General features: G+C 28.1%; 3 protein-coding genes across 6 annotated transcripts; 2 read left to right on the top strand and 1 right to left on the bottom strand.

Moving 5' to 3' along the window:
• Nucleotides 1-72: 72 nt before the first annotated feature.
• Nucleotides 73-5,569, top strand: LOC107171927 (alpha-1,3-mannosyl-glycoprotein 2-beta-N-acetylglucosaminyltransferase-like). Its single transcript, XM_089229751.1, has 3 exons — nt 73-487; nt 1,597-1,710; nt 3,355-5,569. Exon 3 carries the CDS (start codon nt 3,509-3,511, stop codon nt 4,787-4,789), a length of 1,281 nt encoding a protein of 426 aa, XP_089085877.1. The 5' UTR covers nt 73-487; nt 1,597-1,710; nt 3,355-3,508; the 3' UTR covers nt 4,790-5,569.
• A 130-nt stretch (nt 5,570-5,699) lies between these two features.
• On the top strand, nt 5,700-16,853 carry LOC107171926 (protein-lysine N-methyltransferase SMYD4-like). Of its 3 annotated transcripts, none has more exons than XR_016192176.1 (8): nt 5,700-7,080; nt 8,698-8,727; nt 9,747-10,373; nt 11,088-11,337; nt 12,285-12,406; nt 12,484-13,160; nt 13,247-13,401; nt 16,569-16,705. XR_016192176.1 is itself a non-coding variant. In XM_089229748.1 (8 exons), the coding sequence occupies exons 3-8, from the start codon at nt 9,777-9,779 to the stop codon at nt 16,831-16,833; spliced, it is 2,037 nt and encodes a 678-aa protein (XP_089085874.1). In that variant the 5' UTR covers nt 5,700-7,080; nt 8,698-8,727; nt 9,747-9,776; the 3' UTR covers nt 16,834-16,853. The 3 variants fall into 3 exon arrangements, 2 of the variants coding, with proteins under 2 accessions (XP_089085874.1, XP_089085875.1); XM_089229748.1 differs by having other exon boundaries at nt 12,484-13,131; nt 16,569-16,853; XM_089229749.1 differs by lacking the exon at nt 8,698-8,727 and having other exon boundaries at nt 12,484-13,131; nt 16,569-16,853.
• Nucleotides 16,854-18,670: 1,817 nt separating this feature from the next.
• On the bottom strand, nt 18,671-23,245 carry LOC107171928 (uncharacterized). 2 transcript variants are annotated; one of them, XM_089229754.1, is made up of 2 exons: nt 22,957-23,245; nt 18,671-19,257 (listed from the first exon to the last, which is right to left on the bottom strand). In XM_089229754.1, exon 2 carries the CDS (start codon nt 19,231-19,233, stop codon nt 18,841-18,843), a length of 393 nt encoding a protein of 130 aa, XP_089085880.1. In that variant the 5' UTR covers nt 19,234-19,257; nt 22,957-23,245; the 3' UTR covers nt 18,671-18,840. The 2 variants fall into 2 exon arrangements, with proteins under 2 accessions (XP_089085880.1, XP_089085879.1); XM_089229753.1 differs by lacking the exon at nt 22,957-23,245 and adding an exon at nt 20,299-20,641.
• Between the last annotated feature and the right edge of the window lie 168 nt (nt 23,246-23,413).

Raw genomic sequence — 23,413 nt, forward strand, 5'->3', positions numbered from 1 at the left:
ACTCTATGGTGTGTATATAAATATAAGTGAAATAATCACAATTTGTAGGCCGATACCTTAGATAGTAATAATAATAATAATAATTAATAATGTAATGATAACGTCCGGATCGCACGGGCTAATAAATAAATTACACGATACATATTTTTACAGATGATCGTTATTTTACTCATTAATTTGGTGTTAATTACTTTTTTTTTTTTGGACCACTCGTTTCCTGTCCAATACGTTCGTTATAATCGTCATTCAGGTTAAAATTAATGTACGCCAACTGTTTCGTTGGCAAACTACTGAGCACCACATCCGTCGTACGCTTTACCCAAGACGTAGTTGGACTACAACCTTTTCTGAACACATTTACATCGCACCATGTTATAACGTTACAGATACGTGTTCGCCGAGCTGATATTATGAAGCTCTCCTACACGATTCGATGGTTGGATTTTGTAGTGGCGAATACGTGAAATCTTTTTTTCCTAGGACCTAGGTATGTTTGCTTACTGTCTTTCCTGATTTTTTTCTCATCTGTAATAACACCCAAAAACTCCCTATTTATAATTCCCCCGTTTTTAGTTGTCACAGCTTGTCAATTGCACGCTACTTTTGTAATGATTTGATTGAAGATATATTTATTATGCTTGTTCCTTAACAATTGCCTCTACCTAGTTGAAATCATAAATTTACAATCATTTAATTATAGTATACTGCTCATGGTTAAATGATCCTGCCTTTATTTACAGTGAAACTTACCTTAGAAATGGTTCTATTTGTAACTTATTTCTAAAATTAATAAAATATTAATTCTTTGTTTATGTATCTATTTAATTTTTGAATATCAACTTTTTTATACCGAAATCAAGATCTTTTAACTATCCATAAGACCATAAAGTCTCATCATTAATAGTTTTACTAATATTTTTACTATGGTGATTAACTATGGACTTTTATTTAAAATTTTTGTTTATTTGTTTTGTCAAAAAATAACAGTCAACATCTTTTATTTTTAAATACTAGGTATATTTTGGTAAAGATTTTTTGGGTATCTAATCTATACTTATAGTCATTAAATAGTTAATTAAAATTATTAATCATTCTTTGTTATCTTGAACTATTTTTAGATAAGCATTATTCATTAGTTATATGTATAAAATAAATATGCTTAATGACTATTACTAAGTGTATAATGCTATTATGCTAATATAAGTAACATGTTATACTATAATCATACTTTTAGGACAATTATTTATCTTAATTTATTATATCTAAAATTTTAGACTTCTCTTTTAAAAATCATGTCTAATGTTTATTTAACCTTCAGAATTGAAATTGAATTTTGGAAACAATTATAACATTCCATCTCCTTCAAAATATGTTTCAAATGTTTCAATCACACTTCTGTCATTTCTGCATCTACTTTATTTGTTTTTATTGAAGACTAAAAACATCCATTAGATTATCTCTGATGTGTCCCATTATATATAATTTTGTATCAGCATACTGACAATACAGTAGAGTAGCCGTGGTTTTAAATTGACAACATAATTTTTTTTAATTTTTCATGATTAATATTTTAATAATAAAATAATTTATTTACAGATTTCTATGTATTGTGTTGCAAGATATATAGGTACATCAAGGTCTACATCAATATATTTTTTATTGTGCAATTATGACAACAATCTTTTAATCAATACTCACATTTGGACTGATGTGAGTATACAATTTGTATTTTATACTATCTAACTGCTTAGTATAATATGAAGCCTAGCATACACTAAAATATGATACATGTCTTAATATATTATTACATGTAACTATGATAGTTTTATATATATAATTGGGCTTAATTTTTAGTACTATTTATTATTCCTATATTGTACATATAAAATTATTAAATAGGTTAGGTTTAGCTAACTTACTAATTAATATAATTTACTATCATATTTTTATTCTATTATACATTATGTTAATTTATTGTGTTTTATCAGTGTTGCTACTAATGGAAATTCAATGTCATTAAGCTTAAATACAAATTTAACTAGAAAATCATTGAGTATATTTTAATAATTAAATTAAATCTATTTGCACCCTCTTAATGAATTTTATAAACTGAGAATAATTAAATCATATCCAAATAAAAATAATATTTAATTTATTTATATTTTTAGGATTCTGTTTAAGTTCATTTTATCATCTATTTTGTGGATATTATCATAATAAAATAAAAAAAATTAGGTAACTAAATAAATAAATACTAATGCTATATTTTAATAATTATGATAATTGAAGAGTTATTCTTATTATGATTTACTCAGTGAAAAATATTAATAAAAATACAGAATACAAATTTTATTATAATATAATTAGGTATCACTGATGCGACATGAGTATTTAGATCCTGGACTGGGGCATAATTAATGGGTGTGGTCCCCCAAAACTTTTATTTTACTACTAACATTTTATATTGAGTAGTGTAGGTTACTGTATGAGACTTACACATTTTGCTAAAAACCTATAATCTCCACCCTTCAAACCAAATTCCTAATTATGTCACTGGTCCATGATGCAATGAAAAATAAAAGATCAGACATAATGACAACATTATAGTTTATTATATTATTAATTTCATATGTTTATATTATATGTAAATCAATAAATATCAAACTGTGGCGTAATTATGGAGGGAGAATATTTTATTTTAAATAACCATAGTTGAGATTTTTTTATTTTATTAATTTAAAACTATGATACCTCAACCATCAACAATTATAATATATGACAAGAAAATATTACGGCTCAAAGTTAAAACATAACTTTAATAATCATTTTTATACCATTCACCTCATATAATTTATAATAAAAAATTAATATAATACAATGATCTACGAAATTTAATGGTAAAGTTGGGTGTGGGAGTATAGCCACCCATTTTTTTGATCTTATTCAACCTAAAATATCTATATAATGTAAAACAATACTTTAAACAATATAACATAATAATATGAAAGGTTATATTTACTCATTTAATTCTGTATTTATATTAATTTCAAATTAAATATCTTAGTTGTGTTTGGTGTTTAAGTTTGTGTGTAATGTATGACTAATGTTATTTGCTTGAACTAATGTGCCTTCATTAAATATTAACTTTAATTATTTTATGCATCCTTTTTTCTTTTAATACTCTTTAATTTTATTAAATATATATTATAAGTAGATAATGGTTTTATAATTATATGGTATACTGCAAAAATTGTATTCATTAAATGTAAGGCTGAATTTTTTGAATACACCTCAATAATTTACATTTAATTAACTACATTGTTGAAAATATTTAATATAAATATTTTTTTGCAGATTTCAAGTACCTATATTTTAACAAGAAAAAACTATATTTGTATTAAAATTCAAGTAACTGGATAATCATCTTTGAAACATGATTTTTATTGTTATGATACAAATACTATTGATAATTAAATTAAAATCCACTATTTAGTTATTATATGCTACTATGAAAAAAAACCGGTTTGTAGCATTAGTTTTGTTCAGTATATGTGTATGGCTTGGTATTAATCATTTTATACTCAATGATAATTTCATTGCTAAATCCAATAATTATCTTGATGAAAATTTGGATGATTTAGAATTGCGTTTAAAAATTGAAGTAGAAACACACAATTTAATACGTGAAAATATTAAACAGTTAAATTATTCAAGCCACGAAGATAATTATCAATTTGACAAACACAATTCTTCTAATTCATCAAGTGTTGCTATTTTAGTAATTGCTTGTAATCGTCCATCTATATCAAGGTGCATAAACAAATTACTAAAATATCGCAAATCAAAAGATGATTTTCCTATTATTGTGTCTCAAGATTGTATTCACGAAAGAACGTCACAAGTTATAAAAAGTTTTGGCAGAGAATTAATTCATATACATCAACCTGATCAAAAAGAAATTAAAGTGCCATCTAAAGAGAAAAAATTTAGTGGTTATTTCAAAATATCAAGACACTACAAATGGGCACTTAATCAAGTTTTTAACACATATAATTATGGAACTGCAATAATTGTTGAAGATGATTTGGATGTAGCTCCAGATTTTTATGAATACTTTAAAGCTACTTTACCAATCCTTCAAAAAGATGAAACTTTATGGTGTGTTTCTGCTTGGAATGACAATGGAAAGTTTGCATTGATTGATAGAAATGACCCAAAGCTGTTATATCGGTCAGATTTTTTTCCTGGACTTGGATGGATGTTAACACGTAAAATATGGATAGAATTAATGCATAAATGGCCCCATAGTTATTGGGATGATTGGATGAGACATCCTGACCAAAGAAAAGGTAGATCATGTATAAGACCTGAGCTATCCAGGACAAAAACATTTGGGAAAATAGGTGTTAGCAATGGTCTTTTTTATGAAAAACATCTAAAATATATATACTTAAATGAATTACCAGTTGATTTTACCAAATTAAATTTAACTTATTTATTAAAAGATGAATATGATAACAACTTTGTGGAAATGGTATATAGAGCACCACTTGTCAGTACTAATGAACTCAAAAATAAGCAAATTAGCCATAGTGATCCTGTAAGAATTATATATTATACTAAGAATAACTTGAAATCATTAATGAAACTATTTGGTCTGATGGATGATTTCAAAAGTGGTGTTCCAAGAACTGCATACAAAGGCATAATTAGTTTCACATATGATAATAGAAGAGTGTATTTAACACCTATTAAAGAATGGCACAATTATGATCCAAGTTGGCAATGATAAATTATTTTTTTTAAATATAATTTTATACATATTGTAAATAAAATATATTTATTTTATTTTAATTATGATTTTAACTAAAAATATCTACAATACTAGAATACCAATATAAAGGGGGTTTCTTAAAAAATGCAAATTTTAAATTTGGTATTATTCAATTTATTAGAAAAAAAAAATGTATTAATTGTTATATATTTTGTTTCATTATAAGTTGAAAATATTAGTCTTGACATCCCATTTACTTGCTTGGCCAATAGTTACTAATTAGAAGTTAGTAAAATTCTTAATCACATTTTTAATAGTCTTGTTTTCATAAACCTGCAATTTAATAAAAGCCCTAAGTAAAGTGTCAGAAGGGATATAATTACTAGTTCTTGATGTTTACTGCTGATTGTTTCAGCGGGAATGAAGTTTGTTTTGAAACTTTTCATAAAGTTAGGTAACTGTTGCGTTGGATGTATGAATTTGACAGATGTCAGACCCCCCCCCCCCCCCCATATGTTTTATAGCAATATTAAAATTTGTGTTCTTTATGAATCACCCTTTATATTTTGTTTACCAAAGAGTATGTTTAATAATAAATTCATAATGGTAAGTTGATTTATTATTTTTTTTTTCAAATTTTATAGTTCAAATTGGCTGTTATAACTAATAAGATTTTAATTACCTATTAAATTATTTTGTTATCTTGTTTATAAATTAATAATTAGAAAATTATTGTTTTGTGTTTTATTTGTTAAAAAAAAAAAAAAATGGGTATAATAAATAATAATAAATATATTTGAATAGCTATTTTATTTATTATTTAAGTATTATATGTTTTAACAAGATATTTATTATTTTATTATCTTTATCTTTGTTTGTGAAACAGATTTAATCACGGATATTGGTAAAAAATGTATTTATTCAGCTATCGGTAAAATAGTATATATTATGTGTATATGATTGGCTAAAAATATTTAATTATACTTCTTAAGAAAGATAAAACTTTGATTAGTATCGTTAATTACATAAAATAATCAAGACAATTAATCTAACAGCCTAAGTGCAGTAACTAGTTTAAAAATGAAATTTACTCAACACTTGGCCAATTTAGTTTTTTAAGAAAATAATCAGACCAGTTAGAGTATAAGAGTTTTGATTAATATTTAAATTGCTTAAATATTAGTAGATTAGGTACCATTGTTTATAATTAATACACTCTTACTGTAATAGTATTGATTATATAATTCCAACTTAAAATATATTAATCAAACATTAAACATAAATACCTTATACATATTTAATCGTAGGTATGACAATATTATAAGCCAATACTTTTATACAATAAATGAACCATTAAACTACATAATATTATATATTATTATTATATAGTTTAATGGTAACCATTAACCTGTATTGCTGCAGTACCATTGTACCAACATCAACTACCTAAACTTTAAAAATATGATTAACCAGAATAACCTTATGCTCAAATTTGCAAATATATATTTATAGAGTATATATATATATATATATTGGAAATATATTTATTACCTATCTATTGTAGCCTATAGATAAACTTAAATAATCAAAACTATTCATTCTATAGGACAGTGGCGTAGCCAGGGGGGGGGGTGTTATAACCCTCCCCCTCAGCCGTATTTATATCAAAAATATAATGTTTATAATATAGGAATACAATCATTTGGTCGTGGTAAAATGTATTCTGTTATTAACCCCCCCCCCCCCTAAAAAAAATCCTGGCTACGCCACTGCTATAGGATATAGTAAATAGTTACCTATTTAATTAGTATTAATTATGTTATATCAAATATCAATGTATTGTTATTTGTTTGTAAAATAAAATTTAAAAAAAAAAATTACTTAATAACTTACAAACCTAAACTAGTATTTGAAATAAATACCATAACATTTTTAAAGTAACACAAATAATACAATTTATTATATGATAACACCAACAACTATATTTAATTCATTAACAAACTGTTTATAAATATGCATTTTTTTTTTTGTATACAATTAAATGTAATGTTAATGGCCTTAGATGTCAAGTAAAAATTATTGTCTATTGATAATTTCAAAACCAATAAAAAAAACTTATCTTCAGATAAGAACAACCAGAACTCACTCTGCGATTTGCTGTAAACTATTTTATAATAGTCAATCATACTTCGTCATTGAATACTTAGGTCACTGATGACGACTATGGATGTCTAAAATTTAAATTAAATTGCAAACAAAAAACGATTCTGAACGAAGACGGTCCTGAGTTCCTGACAGTTATATAAGTAAGTATATTGATATTTATAATTTATTTTACAATAAGAATAGTGAACGGTAGGTTGAAATTATTTCTCATGATATTACGTAACAATTATATTTATTTTAAAAATATATGCATGTATGATGTATCAATTAGTCAATTCCTACTTGCCATAGATCGGGAATAGTTTCGGCGGTTTGGGCATCACGGGCTTGACGTATAAGCCGTATAACTATATAAATATATAATAAGTGGGCAATTAGTTAAAATGAATTAAATATTTTGAAAATATCATTGTGTATATTGCGATATATGTTTTTATGGAATTTCTTAAAAGTTTCAAGTTCTCTTAAATCGTTATTTTTCGTTTAAATATTCGATTTTTCAACTTTTTTATTGCTAAAACTAAAGCATAATATATATACTTAAAATAGTATGTAGACAGATAGTTATTATTGTTCTCAAGTTTTCTATATCTGTACAGATAAATACATTTCTCCCTAAGCTCCTATCTGTAAGGCATAGGCGTGCCACGGGGAGTCGGGGACAGCGAAGGATGTACTCTTACTGTCCCTGAACGGTTTTAATAGATTCGGAAGTGCTGAACAGGTCCAACTACCCGAACTCCAAGCTGAGCCACTAGCTATATTATGCTCAACAAAAAATAGGTTAGTTTCCAAAAAATGTACTGAATTACCAAGAATGATTTTTGAAAGCTTTGTCCCTCCTCTCCCTCTCATAATGCCATAAACTTCTGTGTTTTTTAAACTCAACTATATACTTAGTAAAATAATAATAATAATAAATAAGGTATTCTAAATCCATTTACCTAAATAACAAAACGTATGAATTTGAAATTGAAACTGTGTCTGTATATTTTTCGGTTAGGTAAGAAATCTTGTTCTAAATTTTCAATTCTTAGCTATAAAAATTTAACTTTGTGTTAAATTTTCAAGCTTTTTGGCTAAATGATAATACTTTTATCGATATTTAGGGATAGAAAAAAAATATTGAAAATTTCGAATAAATAGCTCAAAATGAGCCAACATATTTTATTACAAAAATATAAAATAGACAATTGTTGAACATTTGAACTATCTACGGTTATAAGCTTTTGAGACTCAAAACAAATCAAATAGGTTTTGAAACCGGCTTTGACTAAAAAAAATAATTTTCTCGATTATTTAAATAATTCGGAAAACTTGTATATTATCTTTATCTCAAAAAAGTTCAACTTAGATATAATTGTCTAGATATCTGAAGCTATCTTCAAAATTAAAAAAACGTATAAAATTAATATATAGATGCAAAAACAACTGAAAAAAAACTGTATTGTAACAATGCATGTATCGCTCAGCTCATAATATAAAAGATATATTTTCATTACCATCATAACAATGCTACTAGACACAATTTCTAATATTTAAAAAAATAAATTTACATACTTTTGTTTATTTATTAAGATATATAAGTTAAAAAGTTTGTATAGTGTACCCAATACCCATAGGTATATTTAATTATCTATGAATGATAGGTACACATGTGTTGTCTATACGCTCTATACATACCTATTATCTACACATTATATTATAAAGGCTACTATCGTCTATCATTAATTATAAATATTAATTTTACATTTTAGGTTTAAAAGGACACTACACCCGCATATACTGTAGGTATCCTTTAGATTTACCTTTAAATTTTATAAAAAGTTATTTCACTTTAATTTAAGATATTATTATGATGATAATCATTATTGTGAACGAAAAATGTGCTTTGTTGCGCATGGGTCAGAGAGAAATGTTTAATTCTTAATTTCAATATTAAATGTTGGTATAACTTAAATAAATAATAATGGGTAGGTAATAAGTAGATACCTTAGTGGCTTAGACGGCTTAGTATTTATATCAGATTTTAGTTGTTTGTTGTAATGCTTGCTATTACTATACTCTATAGTTGACACTACATAGGTAGGTGCTATTATATATATATGTCTATATAAGAACTACAACAGTTGTAGAATATTATGCATTTATGTTAATTGAAAATTAATTATACAAATACTTCGAAAGTGAAAGTAGGTAGGACCAAGACGTAGACTCAGTATCTATATCTAATCACTTACCAGAAATCATTATGATCGTACATACCACATACGTACGTATATAATAATTGATAACAACCTAATGATATTATATTATGCACATACTTACGATCTTTAATATAATAATATAGTTATATTGATCAATGTTTATAGTCGTTTAAATATATGAATATTATGTAAGTGGTAGGATTTAAACGTAAAATAAATTCAGTAGGTAATATCAATTAATTATTAGTCGATTATCGGCAGACTAATACTGCAGCATAGAAGTTGGGACACGTTACTTAGCAGTGTTTTTACGAATATGCATTCAGTACTGCACTAGGTGTCTAGGTACCTCTATTGTGTTAAAATATTAAAATATTTTATTCTATTTTTATCCATATAATTTTCTTTATTTTAAATCATGTCTTATAATTTAACAAGAATGAAAATTTTATTTTTAAATATAGTTTAATATGGTACTACAAGGATTTTAACATTTCTGTGTTTTACTATAAAATATGTAAAATGTTGTGATATGTTTATCGAGCGTATTTAAAATAAAATAGATAATATTAAACAGTTCGGTTATCCTAATAATTTAGTATTCAATTTACCCGGAAAATTATGGTACAATGTCTCACTACAAGATGCCAATTGCTGAATACGTGTACACAGAACACTTCGAAGAAATGAACGTAGCTCAAGATGTTTATTCCACGTTTGTTGACAAGAAGAACTCCAACGATCAATTTATGTACGTACATGGATTACTAAAAGAATATGGTTGGTTACCTACGAAGTGCGATGGTTATATACGATTATCACAGGCGCATCGACGATGGAGAAAACGGCTGAAAAAAAACCTTAAAAATCAAGGATTATTCATAAATATGGATTGTACCACAGCAAACAAAAATAATTATACGTCTGAACAATATAGGTCGCGTGGCAATGAAGCATTTAAAATTAAAAACTACGAAGAATCGCTAAAAATGTATACTTTAAGTATAATGACTGCGGAAACTGACTCTCTCAACTATGCTTTGTCTGTGGCAAATAGGTCTGCTGCTTTATATTATTTAGAAGAATATGAGCATAGCTTAAAAGATATTGATCAGGCATTTAAATCCAAACGGTATCCATTACAGAATGATTACAAGTTATTAGAAAGAAAAGGAAATTGTTACCGTCATATGAATCAAATGTCTCATGCTTTAGAACTGTATTCGGTACGTTACATTTTTATTTTTTATCATTATTTTTATAATTTAAATGATGCCTTTTTTTAACGCGTTAATAAAGCTGTTGCACTTGATTTTACTTCAACCTTAAACATCCGGATGTTTGTTGGTGTAGCTCCAAATCAAGTGCTTTCAGGAGACTTGTGGGGACATTTAAACTTTACCTAGTGTTCACCACGGCAGATAGGCTATTATTCAAAGCTACAGGCACTCATTTAGTCTCGAAAAATCTATTGATATATTTTTTGTTTAAAACCGTCCAGTCAGAGGTTAGTCTCCGGTATTTTAATAGGAGGGGGCCAATATAAATTGTATGATTTTAATTTTAATTATTAGCTAATGGTTGTAATTATAAATATGTGCCGATAAATCGATAATACACTAAAGCTTTAAATTCTGTTTTATCAGTTTGAATGCAAATAATGATTATAATATTTAATAGTTGGTAGTATTATTTTCATCAACTGAATTTTTTATTTATGTGATACTAGTATAGTTACATAAAAAAATTGTCGATAGAAAATTGAAAGGGGGAGGGGGTGAACAAACATTAATTTTAATAAAATATTAATATAACTTTTTAGCTTATCTATTTAAAAAAAAACGCGAATTAGTTATTAATTTTTACATCCTTGATAATTTTAATTTTAAACACTATAACACTCATATTTAATTAGAATTAGAATATGTATTTGTTTTTAGAATTGCTTATCACATTTAAATACTAATACACATTTGACATTTGCCACCAAAGAAAAAATCAAAACCAGAATATCAGAATTTGTGAAAAAATGTGAAGTAGTAGAAGAAAAGACAAAGGAAATTAATAATAAATATAAAAGTTTCACAAGACTTGAATTTGATAAAAAGTCTGGTTTATCAAATTTTATTGAAATAAAAAATTCAAAAGAAATGGGAAGAGGATTATTCGCATCAAAAAACATTAAGTCTGGTACGATTTATATTCTTTAGTTTTACTGATTTTTGATATAGCTAGCCGATAAAGGTACATGCCTGCTGCAACTCGACAGAACTGCGAAATTGAGCAGATTTTATTACCATTTAAATATGTACATAATATTATTATGTTCAGCAAATTTAATTTTTATAAATTCGATTTCGTAATATTTGTTATTAAATACCACGCTGCTATACCGAAAAATATGTTTAAACAAAACATAGGTCGTAACTTTTAAGAATTTAGAATTGCAACCTGCAGGTTACTCGGAAAAGTGAATTATTATTCGAATGATTATTGATTAGTTGAATGTATAAATAAGTAATCTAAAAATATATATTAAATTTATACACTTCCCCGTATTATATTCCAACAATATACCCCAGATAACAATAATTAGTTAATAATGAATAAATATAGATCAATTAAGCGACATCAAACTGCATAATATTATGCTATCTCAGTCTTTCATCATTACATAATCTGTAAATATATACAATTAGCAATGAGTTATACACTTATAAGTTATAAAATGCACCTATAAATTCGTTTAAGGTGTATTTAATATTTATTGATAAATATAATATATGCCTACTATATATTATATAGTCAGCAGTGGTTGAATTGGAAAAATAAATAAAGGTGAACTTTTAACAATTAAGCAAATCAATTTAATAGTAACCCTATTCCTTGATTAATATAATAAAGGGGTATACGCTATAATTTGAAGAAAAAATGAAGAGTAGCTCAGTCCCCCCGCGTCCTCCCCCAATTCAACCACTAATATTATTAGTCAGAGTGGTTTTAGTTTACATTTTTACTTGGTTTGCTTGAAAATATAATACATTTTTATTTCTATTTTTGGCATACTTTATTTAGCCATTCAAATGCATAAAAATTGTGACAAATTTACACGAATTCAATAAGTCAGTTATTTTCAGGTGAAATACTCATCATAGAAAAACCTTTTGCTGGTGTATTTAAAAATAATATGTGGATTTTCAACTGCAATTATTGTTTCAAACGATGTTTATCGGCCATCCCGTGTTCCAAATGTTCACAGGTAAATCGATTTTTAATACATTTTAAATTATACGCGTTTTTAATGCCTGCCAAAATAAAATGTTACTGGTAATATAGGTTGTCTATTGTGATGAGACGTGTCTACAAAAAGCCCACACCAGTTACCACGGTATAGAATGTTCATTAGTCTACCCTCTCAAAGCGGACCCAACTGTTGAACCCACCCACGATCTGGCTTTACGTTGTTTTGTTCAGCTGATTAATGTAATGGGCCTCGAACATTACTGCTCGTTGGTACAAAAGTATAATGAAACAAACTTTAGTTTTGACGAAAACAGCGATAATCGTGATGATGTGGACAATACTTTTCACTCGATATATGCACTGGACGGAAACGAGACCAAAAGAACCGTATCCAATTTATTTTTCATGCATTGCACCGCGTCAATGATGGTGTCTCTGTTGTCGTTGAATGAATATTATGATATACCATCTAATTTGTTGGGCACTGTTGGTGTATCATTGGTTCATTTGCTGTGTGTAGCCAACTTGAACTCACACGCGTCTGTAGAGCATTCCAAGTACATAGGAAAGAACAGTAATAATGTCGTCTTGAACCGACCAGTGACTTATGATTCTGTCGCTCTTGTCCTATGCACTGCGTACAGTTTGATAAATCATTCGTGCGATCCAAATGTGATCGTTCAAACGTATAGTGGTGTAGAGGTGACTCGGGCAATACAGCCGATTTCTAAAGGATCTCAAGTAATTCGTAATAATGTTATGTTAAAATTGTAATAATTTATATTATAATATAATATTTTATTGTATTGTTTTAAAAAGATCATAATAATTTACCTGTTACGAAATAATATTATAGCTATTCACTGATTATGGCGTCAAATTTATGACACACGACAAAGAAGAACGCAGTAGACATTTATTTGATCAATACCAATTCCAATGTCAGTGCCAGGCTTGTACGAACGATTGGCCTATCTATGCATCACTGGAACTCGATGAATTATTTATTAGGTATATTGTAATATATTATGTAATATGATTTTTAAGGTACCTTCATATGTTATGCATCTATCACGATATAAATATAACTAGTATGATCACATCACATGCGCAACAAATACATTATATTATTAATATAATATTATATATTATTATATATTATTATATATTATTATATATTATTATATATTATTATATTATTATAATATTATATCCGATGTGATCATACCTAAATATTTCTTGATTCTTCTATAGTATTTATGTTGATTATTAACTAGCTCTCCACCCTAAAACTTGGCCCAGTGTGTTGACAGTTGCAGCAATAGCACAATCCATAATGTCCAAAAATGAGTTTGGACAACATATCGTTAAATTTTATTAATAATAAATACAAAATTTCCTATCAGATGAACCTATTAGGTGCAGGTAGTAAGCAGGTAATGCAAGTTATAATATGTCGATCAACGAATGTAACTATTTAAATGCTAACGTTGAATGTTTGAATATATAATATATTTACAGTCAAAGTGTGTAGTAGTGTTGTACATATTTTATAAAAATATATCATGTACAGTCAGAATTGGTAAACTCGAAGCTTAAGAGTACGTAACAGAGGTATTTATTGTCTCCGTCTTACCAGTGCGTAATATACCAAATTTACGCTCAGCAGAACACTTGTAGCTCCTTAAACAGGGCCGGCTCTAGTGATTGTTTATACGTAGGCAAAACTTAATTTTGCCGCCCCTGTATACTAATCGTGTTTCTTCATGTCAAAAAATGCCGCCTTTTAAAAAATAATGTTTTTAATGCCGCCGTAGGCTTGTGCCTACGTCGCCTACGCCTTAAGCCGCCCCTGTCCTTAAAGGACTATACAACTAAAAAATCCTAATTTTTTTATTGTGTAAAAATGTAGTGCTTAAAAAAAGAAAAATTTTGGTGGTATAAAAATTTTTGTCGGACAATTGCTCCGGTGATTATTTATAAGTCGCGTAAAACGCGTGACGTCATAAAATCACACCGTCCGCCGGGCCGTATCTAAAATACACGCGTTGTAGTTATTTCACTCGATTAAAATAACTATAGAGAAAAATTGATTTAAGGTATAACGGTAAAAGTTAATAAAGTACATATAAAAAGGTTATAAATTTCTTTAGATTATCATATTATTTTTACAGTATTAAAATTTGTTTCAGGGTAGTTAACAAGAAAGACAAAAAATTAAAATATAAAAAATAGCAAATATATTATATTAAATAATATTATACACTTTTAATTAAAGTTTAAACAAAATGTGTTATTATAATATTTATAGTTTAAGAACTAAAATAAAAATGAAAAAAAACCTCACAATAAAATATGTTAATTCAAACAAAAATACATAGGTATGTTATACGTAATTGAATTATTATAATCTATAATAATAGCTAATTTAGCTAATTAAATTATATTTTCAAGGAAATCTTTAATATCTCTTTGATTTTAATTCTTCATAAGGAAGGTAAAGTGTTGGATAAATATGATAAAAATTTTTGGGGTGTAGTATTACATATTTACATTCTCTTTGTACGTCAAATTGCAGTGGTAAAATTTCTTTTTCAGCTTCTTCGATAATTTTTGTCATTATACCATGTTTCCAGTTATTTTATTCTTTATTGTGTTTGTTTTATACTATAGTCTATAGGGAATAGAATCGTTATTCCATCATGCGTGGTAAAAAAAAATGGTGAAACTTATCCTAAGGAGAACGGATTATATGTTGGTTTTCAAAACGCGTAATTCGTGTAATTTATTACTTAATACAATCCATTAGACATTTAACATTATAATTAATAATATACTATATAAAAAAATAATATCAAATATGTAAGTTGTTTTATTGTAGTATAAACATACTATATACTTACCTGTATTCAATTTTATGAACCTACCTTATTTGAATTAGTACCTATATGTATATTTTATTGTGAGGTTTGTTTTACATATTTATTTTAGTTCTTAAACTATAAATTATAAATTATGATAACACATTTGTTTAAACTTTAATTAAATAATATTAAAATTTATATAATATTATTTAATATAATATATTTTATATTTTAATTTTTTGTCTTTCTTGTAAACTACCCTGAAACCAATTTTAACACTGAAAAAATAATATGATCATCTACAGACATTTATAACCTTTTTATAAATGTACTTTGGTAACTTATACCTTAAATCAATTTTTCTCTATAGTTATTTTAATCGAGTGAAATAACTACAACGCGTGTATTTTAGATACGGCCCGGCGGACGGTGTGATTTTATGACGTCACGCGTTTTACGTGACTTATAAATAAACACCGAAGCAATTGTCCGACAAAAATTTTTATACCACTAAAATTTTGCATTTTTAAGCACTAAATTTTCACACAATAAAAAAAAATTAGGATTTTTTTAGTTGTATAGTCCTTTAAGTTTAAAAATTACATTGAATCGACCTATTATGAAACTTGATGGTAAGAACATTATCAGTGTTTGCACGTTGGTTTTTTACGATAATTCAATTTTTAAGTGAGTTATTATGAGCATATAATATATAGTACATTTAAAATTCTCATAATAACTCACTTAAAAATTGAATTATCTTAAAAAACCAACGAGCAAACACAGATAATGTTCTTACCATCAAGTTGCATAATAGGTCGATTCACTGCAATTTTTAAGCTAATGTAGCTACAAGTGTTCTGTCGAGCGTAATTTTGGTATATTACGCACCAGTAAGACGGAGACAACAAATACCACTGTTACGTATTCTTAAGAGATGGTTTAATGGTTAGTTATCCAAAGATATTACCTATTTGTAGGTAATAGGTATATAATTATAAGTAATATTTCTCAGTATTAAAATATTTGTGCAAATTCAGGTTTCGAAAATAATTGGAATAAAAACACTGCATATAACTCGTTAAAAATATGAAAATAATAATGTATATACAGTATATTAGTATAATACATACCTACCTATTATCTTGTATAAATAATTAATAGAGGACATTGTTAATTTCTGTGTATATACTTATCTTAATAAACAGCAATTAAATTTCATAACGCAGTTTAATAAAAATATAATATTTTATGTATGTATGTATCTATTAAATTCTATTTGATTAATAATTATATTGTATGTCTATTTTGCAGTAATGGTCCACTGCCTATTAACGACGAGGACGGAGATAACCACCTCAGTATTTCAAAAACGACTTTATCCAAATTTAATGAAATCGTAGATATATTGTTAATACAGCGTAAGATAAATGTTGATTGTTTAGATTTTTTATTTTCATTTTTAGATTTATTGCATACCAATTTTAAAAAACCATCTACCATTCACTATAAATGTATTCAATTAGTCCAAGCATGTATGTATTACACTTCAGATCAAGTACATTATGTCATTGAATAAAAATTATTTTACATAAATTACTTTATGCAGCGCTGTTAGTTTTATCTTTTTCGCCCTAGCAAAGCAAACGAATACCCTTACGCAGAATCATTTTTTATTTTTATGTTTTTGAATAATCTTGGAGAAGAAGAAGTCAAATATGAACATTTTTTAGTTGCTATGTTATAATACAACGTTTTTGAGTATTTGGGGGATAATATATCAAAAATTGGGGAAAGGCGATCTCATGTCTTAACGACAAATTCAAATATGTTTTAGAATTTTTGTTCTCGCTTCATTACATCAATCGGTACGTTTGGCTAAGAACACGTCTAAAATTCTATGTCACGCGGTGACGTCTCACACAAGCACATCACTTCAAAGACTTTTGACTATAGCAATCTGCGTTATTTGCGGTAGTGTCAGACCATGTTTAGTCACTAGCCACTGCAGCTATATAACAGCGTACAACTGATGTAAATGACATTAGGTAACGTCTTTGTGTCCGTGATTCTGGAAACCCACTGACTCAGTAGTCAGTAATCAGTGGCATAACTCGTAGAAAATGACTATAATACATGTTTACAATTGTACATACCCCACTGCTGTTTCATTCAGGCCAGTATAGGCATTTTATACCAAACACATCCTATGATATACGCAGGTCCCATCTCGCTATGACTTGTTATGATTATGTATTCATTGTCGTGCAGAGTAACTACATTTATATGTTCTACACGTAGTACACAGTACAGTTATATATTTTTTTCGTCTTATACTTCAACACAATTTTTTTTTTTTAAGACGTCAATCATAACGTCAACTCTTATTATATAGACCTTCATATAGATTATAGGTAATGACCGTTTTTAAATTTTGATTTTTGAATATTGAAAAATGGGGCTAGGATTTATTTAAGAATCGCTATGTTTTTTGCATCGTCCTTTAACAAATTTGGTTAAGATGTTCACGAATCGCAAGCTAAAGAAAACTTTAGATGTACCTTCAAGTGCAAAAAAAAACTGTTTAAGTATAATTTTGATTACCGAACGCGCTTAGTGCTATATCGAGTAATGTCTCTTTTAACTTTTTAAGTCACAAATGTTAAATCTATAATATTATGTGTACGTAATATATTTATTGTGTCGATATAATAATATTATTCATATAATGTAGGTACTGTTAAATTGTTTAAAACATATAAAATTAAAAAACAAATATTTGGAATACTTAAACGAAACAATATTATACGCACAATTGACATAATCAATAGACAATAGTTATGTTATATAGTATAGTGTATATGTAAATGTGTAATATGTATATTTATATAAGGTATGTATATATAAGTAAAGTTGTTTAAAATTAAAATAATAACTCGTAGTAACTACATTTTTAAAAATATTATGAGTCACGAGATGTATTCTAATAATATAATAATAATAATTAACTATAATATAGTATGGTGAACGCTGCAGCACCTCAGCATTTAAATATAATATGGGAATTATATTACATATTATAATTAATCGGGTTAACAGGTGATGTGCAATATAAAACATGTACTTACTACTTATATATAAATGTATATAAGTATATGTATATAACATATGTTTTGATTTTAGCTATAAACATAAAGGAAGTACCAATAATGCTTTTATAAACAGTAAACTCTCGTTTTATCGAAATTTAAGAAACACTACAGACACTGTGTTGGAGATATCAAATTTTTATTGGTTTAGATCAGAAAAATATTTGAAAAAATAACATATTAAACAAGTGATTAAATTGATTTATCTATTATCTCCTGTTAGCTATTGGAATTGTAATTATATCAAGGGGATCCCAATTGAGTTGGCAAAATAAGAATCTACAGTAAAATTCATAAAATATGTATTTCGTGCTTGTGGCGTGCGCGTCATCATCACTATATTACAATAATGATATTACAATATTATACTATAATTCATACATTGGGCGTAACTTAATAGTATTATCATAGTGTATTAGATTTTAAGCGATGGACCGTCAGTGACAGTATGGATAGTTGGGGCAGTTTTGCGGGCTGACGCCGGACGGATACCTCTTATGCGCGTACCTGAGCGCCTCGGCCGGTACCTGGTGTGAGCAGTACGGGTAGTTGGGGCAGTTGGAGGACGAGAGACCGGCCGGGTAACCGGGCTCGGTGTACGGCGCCGGGACCAGTGGCTGGTTGTGGTGGTAGTGAGACGCCTCTGACGGGTGATGCTGGTAACCGGAATACTGGCCGGCGTTGTTGTTGGTGTAGTGGTCGTTGTAATCGTTGCCGTTCGCTGGTTGAGCGTACGCCGCCAACAGCGCGTTGTCGCAGTGCGGGTAATTAGGACATAGGGCTGGATTCAGTCCGGACGGGTACCGGGCGCCTCCGGCCAGCACTGCCATGGCTTGGACCGCGAAAACAATTACCTGAGTACAACAGACCGACAAAAATGATTTTGTCAGCAAATCAAATATTTCGATTTACAATAATACACATTATACACTGAACTAGTTTTTCAAACAGCCCAGTCGCTTATCCCAATAAAATAGTCATGTACCTCCAACCACCATGATAATAATATGGGTAAACCCAAACACGCGTATCTCAGAATTAAATCGGTATCATCCGTTACATTATGAATTTTCATAAATTTTCAAGTGTGACATACATATTACGAGTAAATAATATATAACGCCAAATAATTTTTTTTTTTTTAAATTTATTGTAATAGAAAAAAAACATATTCATGATTAAATAACTTTCCCGATAATAAGCGATAGATTTTGGAACGTTTTCCAACAAGTTTTTCCCCATGTCTACCTTTTTTTGCAGGAATGCTAACTGCTAACTTTGTGTACGGAGAATGCAGATTTAATACTATACATATGTTTTTGTCTTTTGAGCTTCGAATAATATTATTATTACAAATATAAGTGTATGAATTTCTATATAAGAATATACAGTATATACTATCTAGCCATACATATAATAAGGGAATTAGCCATATATGTATATATTATACGTGTAATAAGTAGTAAACTAATTTATTATAACTGATTACAAATTTAGATTTCGAAAAGTCTACAAAATAATAATTATACTGCATAGCATTCTTAGTATAAAAATAAACTTACCCATTCGAAATGGCATACTACTATACAAAAATTGTCGGTAAAATTTAAATATATATCATTCGAAAATTTATCGATAATAATATTAAACTAGTATTGTCTAAACTCTTTTTGTTCCCGTTTAAAAACCGGGAATGGTTGGGAACTGTACAATACTGACACCCGTTCCTGTATCATTTATTTACTAACATAGCAATTTATACTAATTGTCTACACTCCATTGTATATTATAATTCGACGACACTTGTGTCATGTGATGTATAAATTGAACTACCAATGTACTTTTAGCAAAGTAGGTATTATATCATTATATAAATATACAATTATTATACTCACGAGTACTCCAATCATAGTGAATTGGTGAATATATATGATATATATAGTATTAGAGTTGTCTAAAGACTGCTTCAACGGATCCAAACAAGTGCGCGCAGTCGGTCCGTTAAGACACAATAGTTGTGACTAACAGGTAAGTTAGGTATAAAATGAATAAACTTTTTCGCGATGAATCGAAAACGTTATTGGGTCGCGAATGTACAACGACGGCTGAAAAGAATCGAGTCTAAAAGTCAACGACAAATCGGATGATATAATATTATGATATGTTGTTTTAAATATTTGCGTGTTGAACTCGAGTTGTTATCCTGCGGAGATACGACAGTGAAGTATACGTTTGTCGTGGACGTGACAGTTATTTATACGAAAGTCGAAAGATTTAAGATATCCCTAAGCGAGCCGCCATCGCCGCTGCAATAACCACCTTCAGCACCCACCACCCACGGAATCACCGAAAATACCACAACCAACGACACACGTGAGATACACAATACGCGATAGAATACCATAACGATAAAATATTATAATAGGTGTTATATTAATAAAATATAATAATTTACGTAAATCCGCGGTCGTTGGTCAATGTGGCGCGCATTTACAATACAAGTATAACGTCATAATAATACGATCAGCAACGACCGGAACACCGCAATAATAATAATATACTATAAACTTACAATATTTTATTACATATATACCCATTACAGTATTACAGTGGCGTAACTGCGATTTTAGGGACCGTGGAATAAAATCTCCTGGAGCTTCTTATTTTCTTAAAATAAAAAAAATAAAATTCTCTCCTATTGAAATTCATAAAAAGTACAATGATAACAATATTAAGTAATTCATCGACAATAAATTTGATGAAAAAATAAAATATTTGAAATAGACTACATTCGTTTTTGTTCAAAGTGATCAATTAATTCACTAAGTGTAATTTTGGCTATCATCTTTTTCGATCGGGATTAAATCTAAATCTCGAAGACACTCTTGGCTATCAATGGTATTTCTTCAAAAGTTCTTAATTATTTATAGTTTTAAAAACTATCGTTCTGCTCTGCAACATCACTAGATACCGGGAAAGTCAAATACAATATTTATGGTGCGCTTCTGGGAAACTTGATAGTTATTTTATTTTAATTTAATCTACTATACTACTATAGTTTATGTTAATCTTAATCATTTTGTTTTTTAGAGTTGTGTTCATACCATGAGTGTAGTAAAATATTAATACACAAATGTCATTATTATAAATGTATAACAGTGCTTCTTAAAGGGGGTGATATCACCCTCCGGTAAGTGGTGGGCTCGCTTTGAGCGATAAGGGGGCAATATCACTTATAATATGACCGATTTATTCGCAAAATTCAATGACATAAATTTGCAACTTCAAGGCGATTATCTCATACATTGTATAAATAACGATCTAACGTATATTTTTATCCCGTTAATTAAAATGTTGAGAGTTTGGGAAGCCTTGTCATTGAGCTCCTAATCCTCCTATAATGCTACCCTGAAAATTTACAAAAATTTTGCTTTACCTTTTTATACATCAGTCATTAATTAATATATTACGCTCGATTATTTTTTGAGTTGATAAACCGATTCCGCTAAATAACAATATTTATTTCATTAGCGAATAATACACATGACATTATTTTTATTAGAATACAATTAACATGATTACATGAATGTCAATAATGTTCCTACATTACCCAATTTATATTTTTATAGAATTTTTTTTTCAGATTAATTAAAATATATACATTATACCTACATACATTTTTTAATTATTATACAGTAGGCGTCAATAGTTAGTACATTTAAATATAGGTAGGTACTTAATAAACATATTATAATATATAAACAAAGCAATTAACATACAGGCCTAACTTTAAGCAGCGAAATTGGTAGGTATCCTGACCTTAAAATACAAAATTTGTTTGAGGCGCAATCGACCCATGCCTACTATCCAATCTTTACGCCACTGACATATTATCATCTACCTGTATTATACTTTTATACTATTACCTATATCCAATGGAAAATCGAAATCGAAATTTATAAATATAATTTAATATAATAAATTATTAATTACATGACTAGTTACCCACTATCTGGCCATAAAGGATGATGATTCATCCTTTTTCTTTGATAATAATATCATTCAAAATTTGATTTCTGACATTTTTGAATTATAATTCAAACTTAATCATAAGTTCCTAAAATTCTCGATATTTTTCTGACTATACATATTCAGCAAATGTTCGGCGGGGATACAAAGTTCTGTTTTTAAAAATATCAATCCCTCGCATTCTACTGTAAATTATTTAGCGGATCATTTTTTGGAAATTTTTATAAACTAAAATTCGAACAAGACAGTATAGTTTTTGAATAATATAACTTTTCGCACTAAGGTTCACGATAAGAGTTTTGGAATATATTTGATTTGGAGTTTAATATTTTGGTGAAACCATTTTTAAAGAGGATCTTTTTTTAGTATAAACGTATCAATAAATGAGGAATACGCATTCAGTTTCAACATTGGAATATTTTTTTAAAAAGTGCTCATTTGAAAATATGATGTTAGGCAGTAATTATCTTTAGTATAAAACAATTCCAAAAATTAGATTTTGAACATTTCTGTTGTAGTATCACCTTGTATATTGTAATGCGATGTACGTGGTGCCCGTGGTGGCGTCGTGCAGTCCGTTTTCGACACGATTTTCAATCTCGCAACGTTCTCTAGGGCGTTTGTCAATAATATAATAATAACATCTAAACACAAAGTATGTACATAACATACAATATAGGCAATATTCTATATAGATCGCGATGCATAACGTGAACAGTGAATGCCGTCCAAACACATAATAATATTGTGACCGCGTCACGACCGGGGATTTCATTAATAGACCGAAAACGCGTCGAAACATCCAAACCGACGGCCAGTCGCAATAACGACGCGTGTGTAATTGGTGTGAAACTGGCACCAGTTGCACCTTTGCGCGCGTCGTTGCGCACAATATATTAATAGGTGTAATAATAATATTAATATGTATATTATATTGTATTGGATACACACGGTATTATGATTACACTTAAACATAACAAC

Source organism: Diuraphis noxia, unplaced genomic scaffold (assembly GCF_037042655.1).
Source record: "Diuraphis noxia isolate RWA-SAM2 unplaced genomic scaffold, SU_Dnox_SAM2 contig0005, whole genome shotgun sequence".
In the NCBI taxonomy this organism is placed as follows: Eukaryota; Metazoa; Arthropoda; class Insecta; order Hemiptera; family Aphididae; genus Diuraphis; species Diuraphis noxia.

Coding starts and splice junctions, on each gene's coding strand:
- LOC107171927 (XM_089229751.1), top strand. CDS start 3,509: ATGAAAAAAAACCGGTTTGTAGCATTAGTTTTGTTCAGTATATGTGTA.
- LOC107171926 (XM_089229748.1), top strand. CDS start 9,777: ATGTCTCACTACAAGATGCCAATTGCTGAATACGTGTACACAGAACAC. Junction 11,338..12,284: donor ATCAAAAAACATTAAGTCTG/GTACGATTTATA, acceptor AGTTATTTTCAG/GTGAAATACTCATCATAGAA. Junction 13,402..16,568: donor CTCGATGAATTATTTATTAG/GTATATTGTAAT, acceptor TCTATTTTGCAG/TAATGGTCCACTGCCTATTA.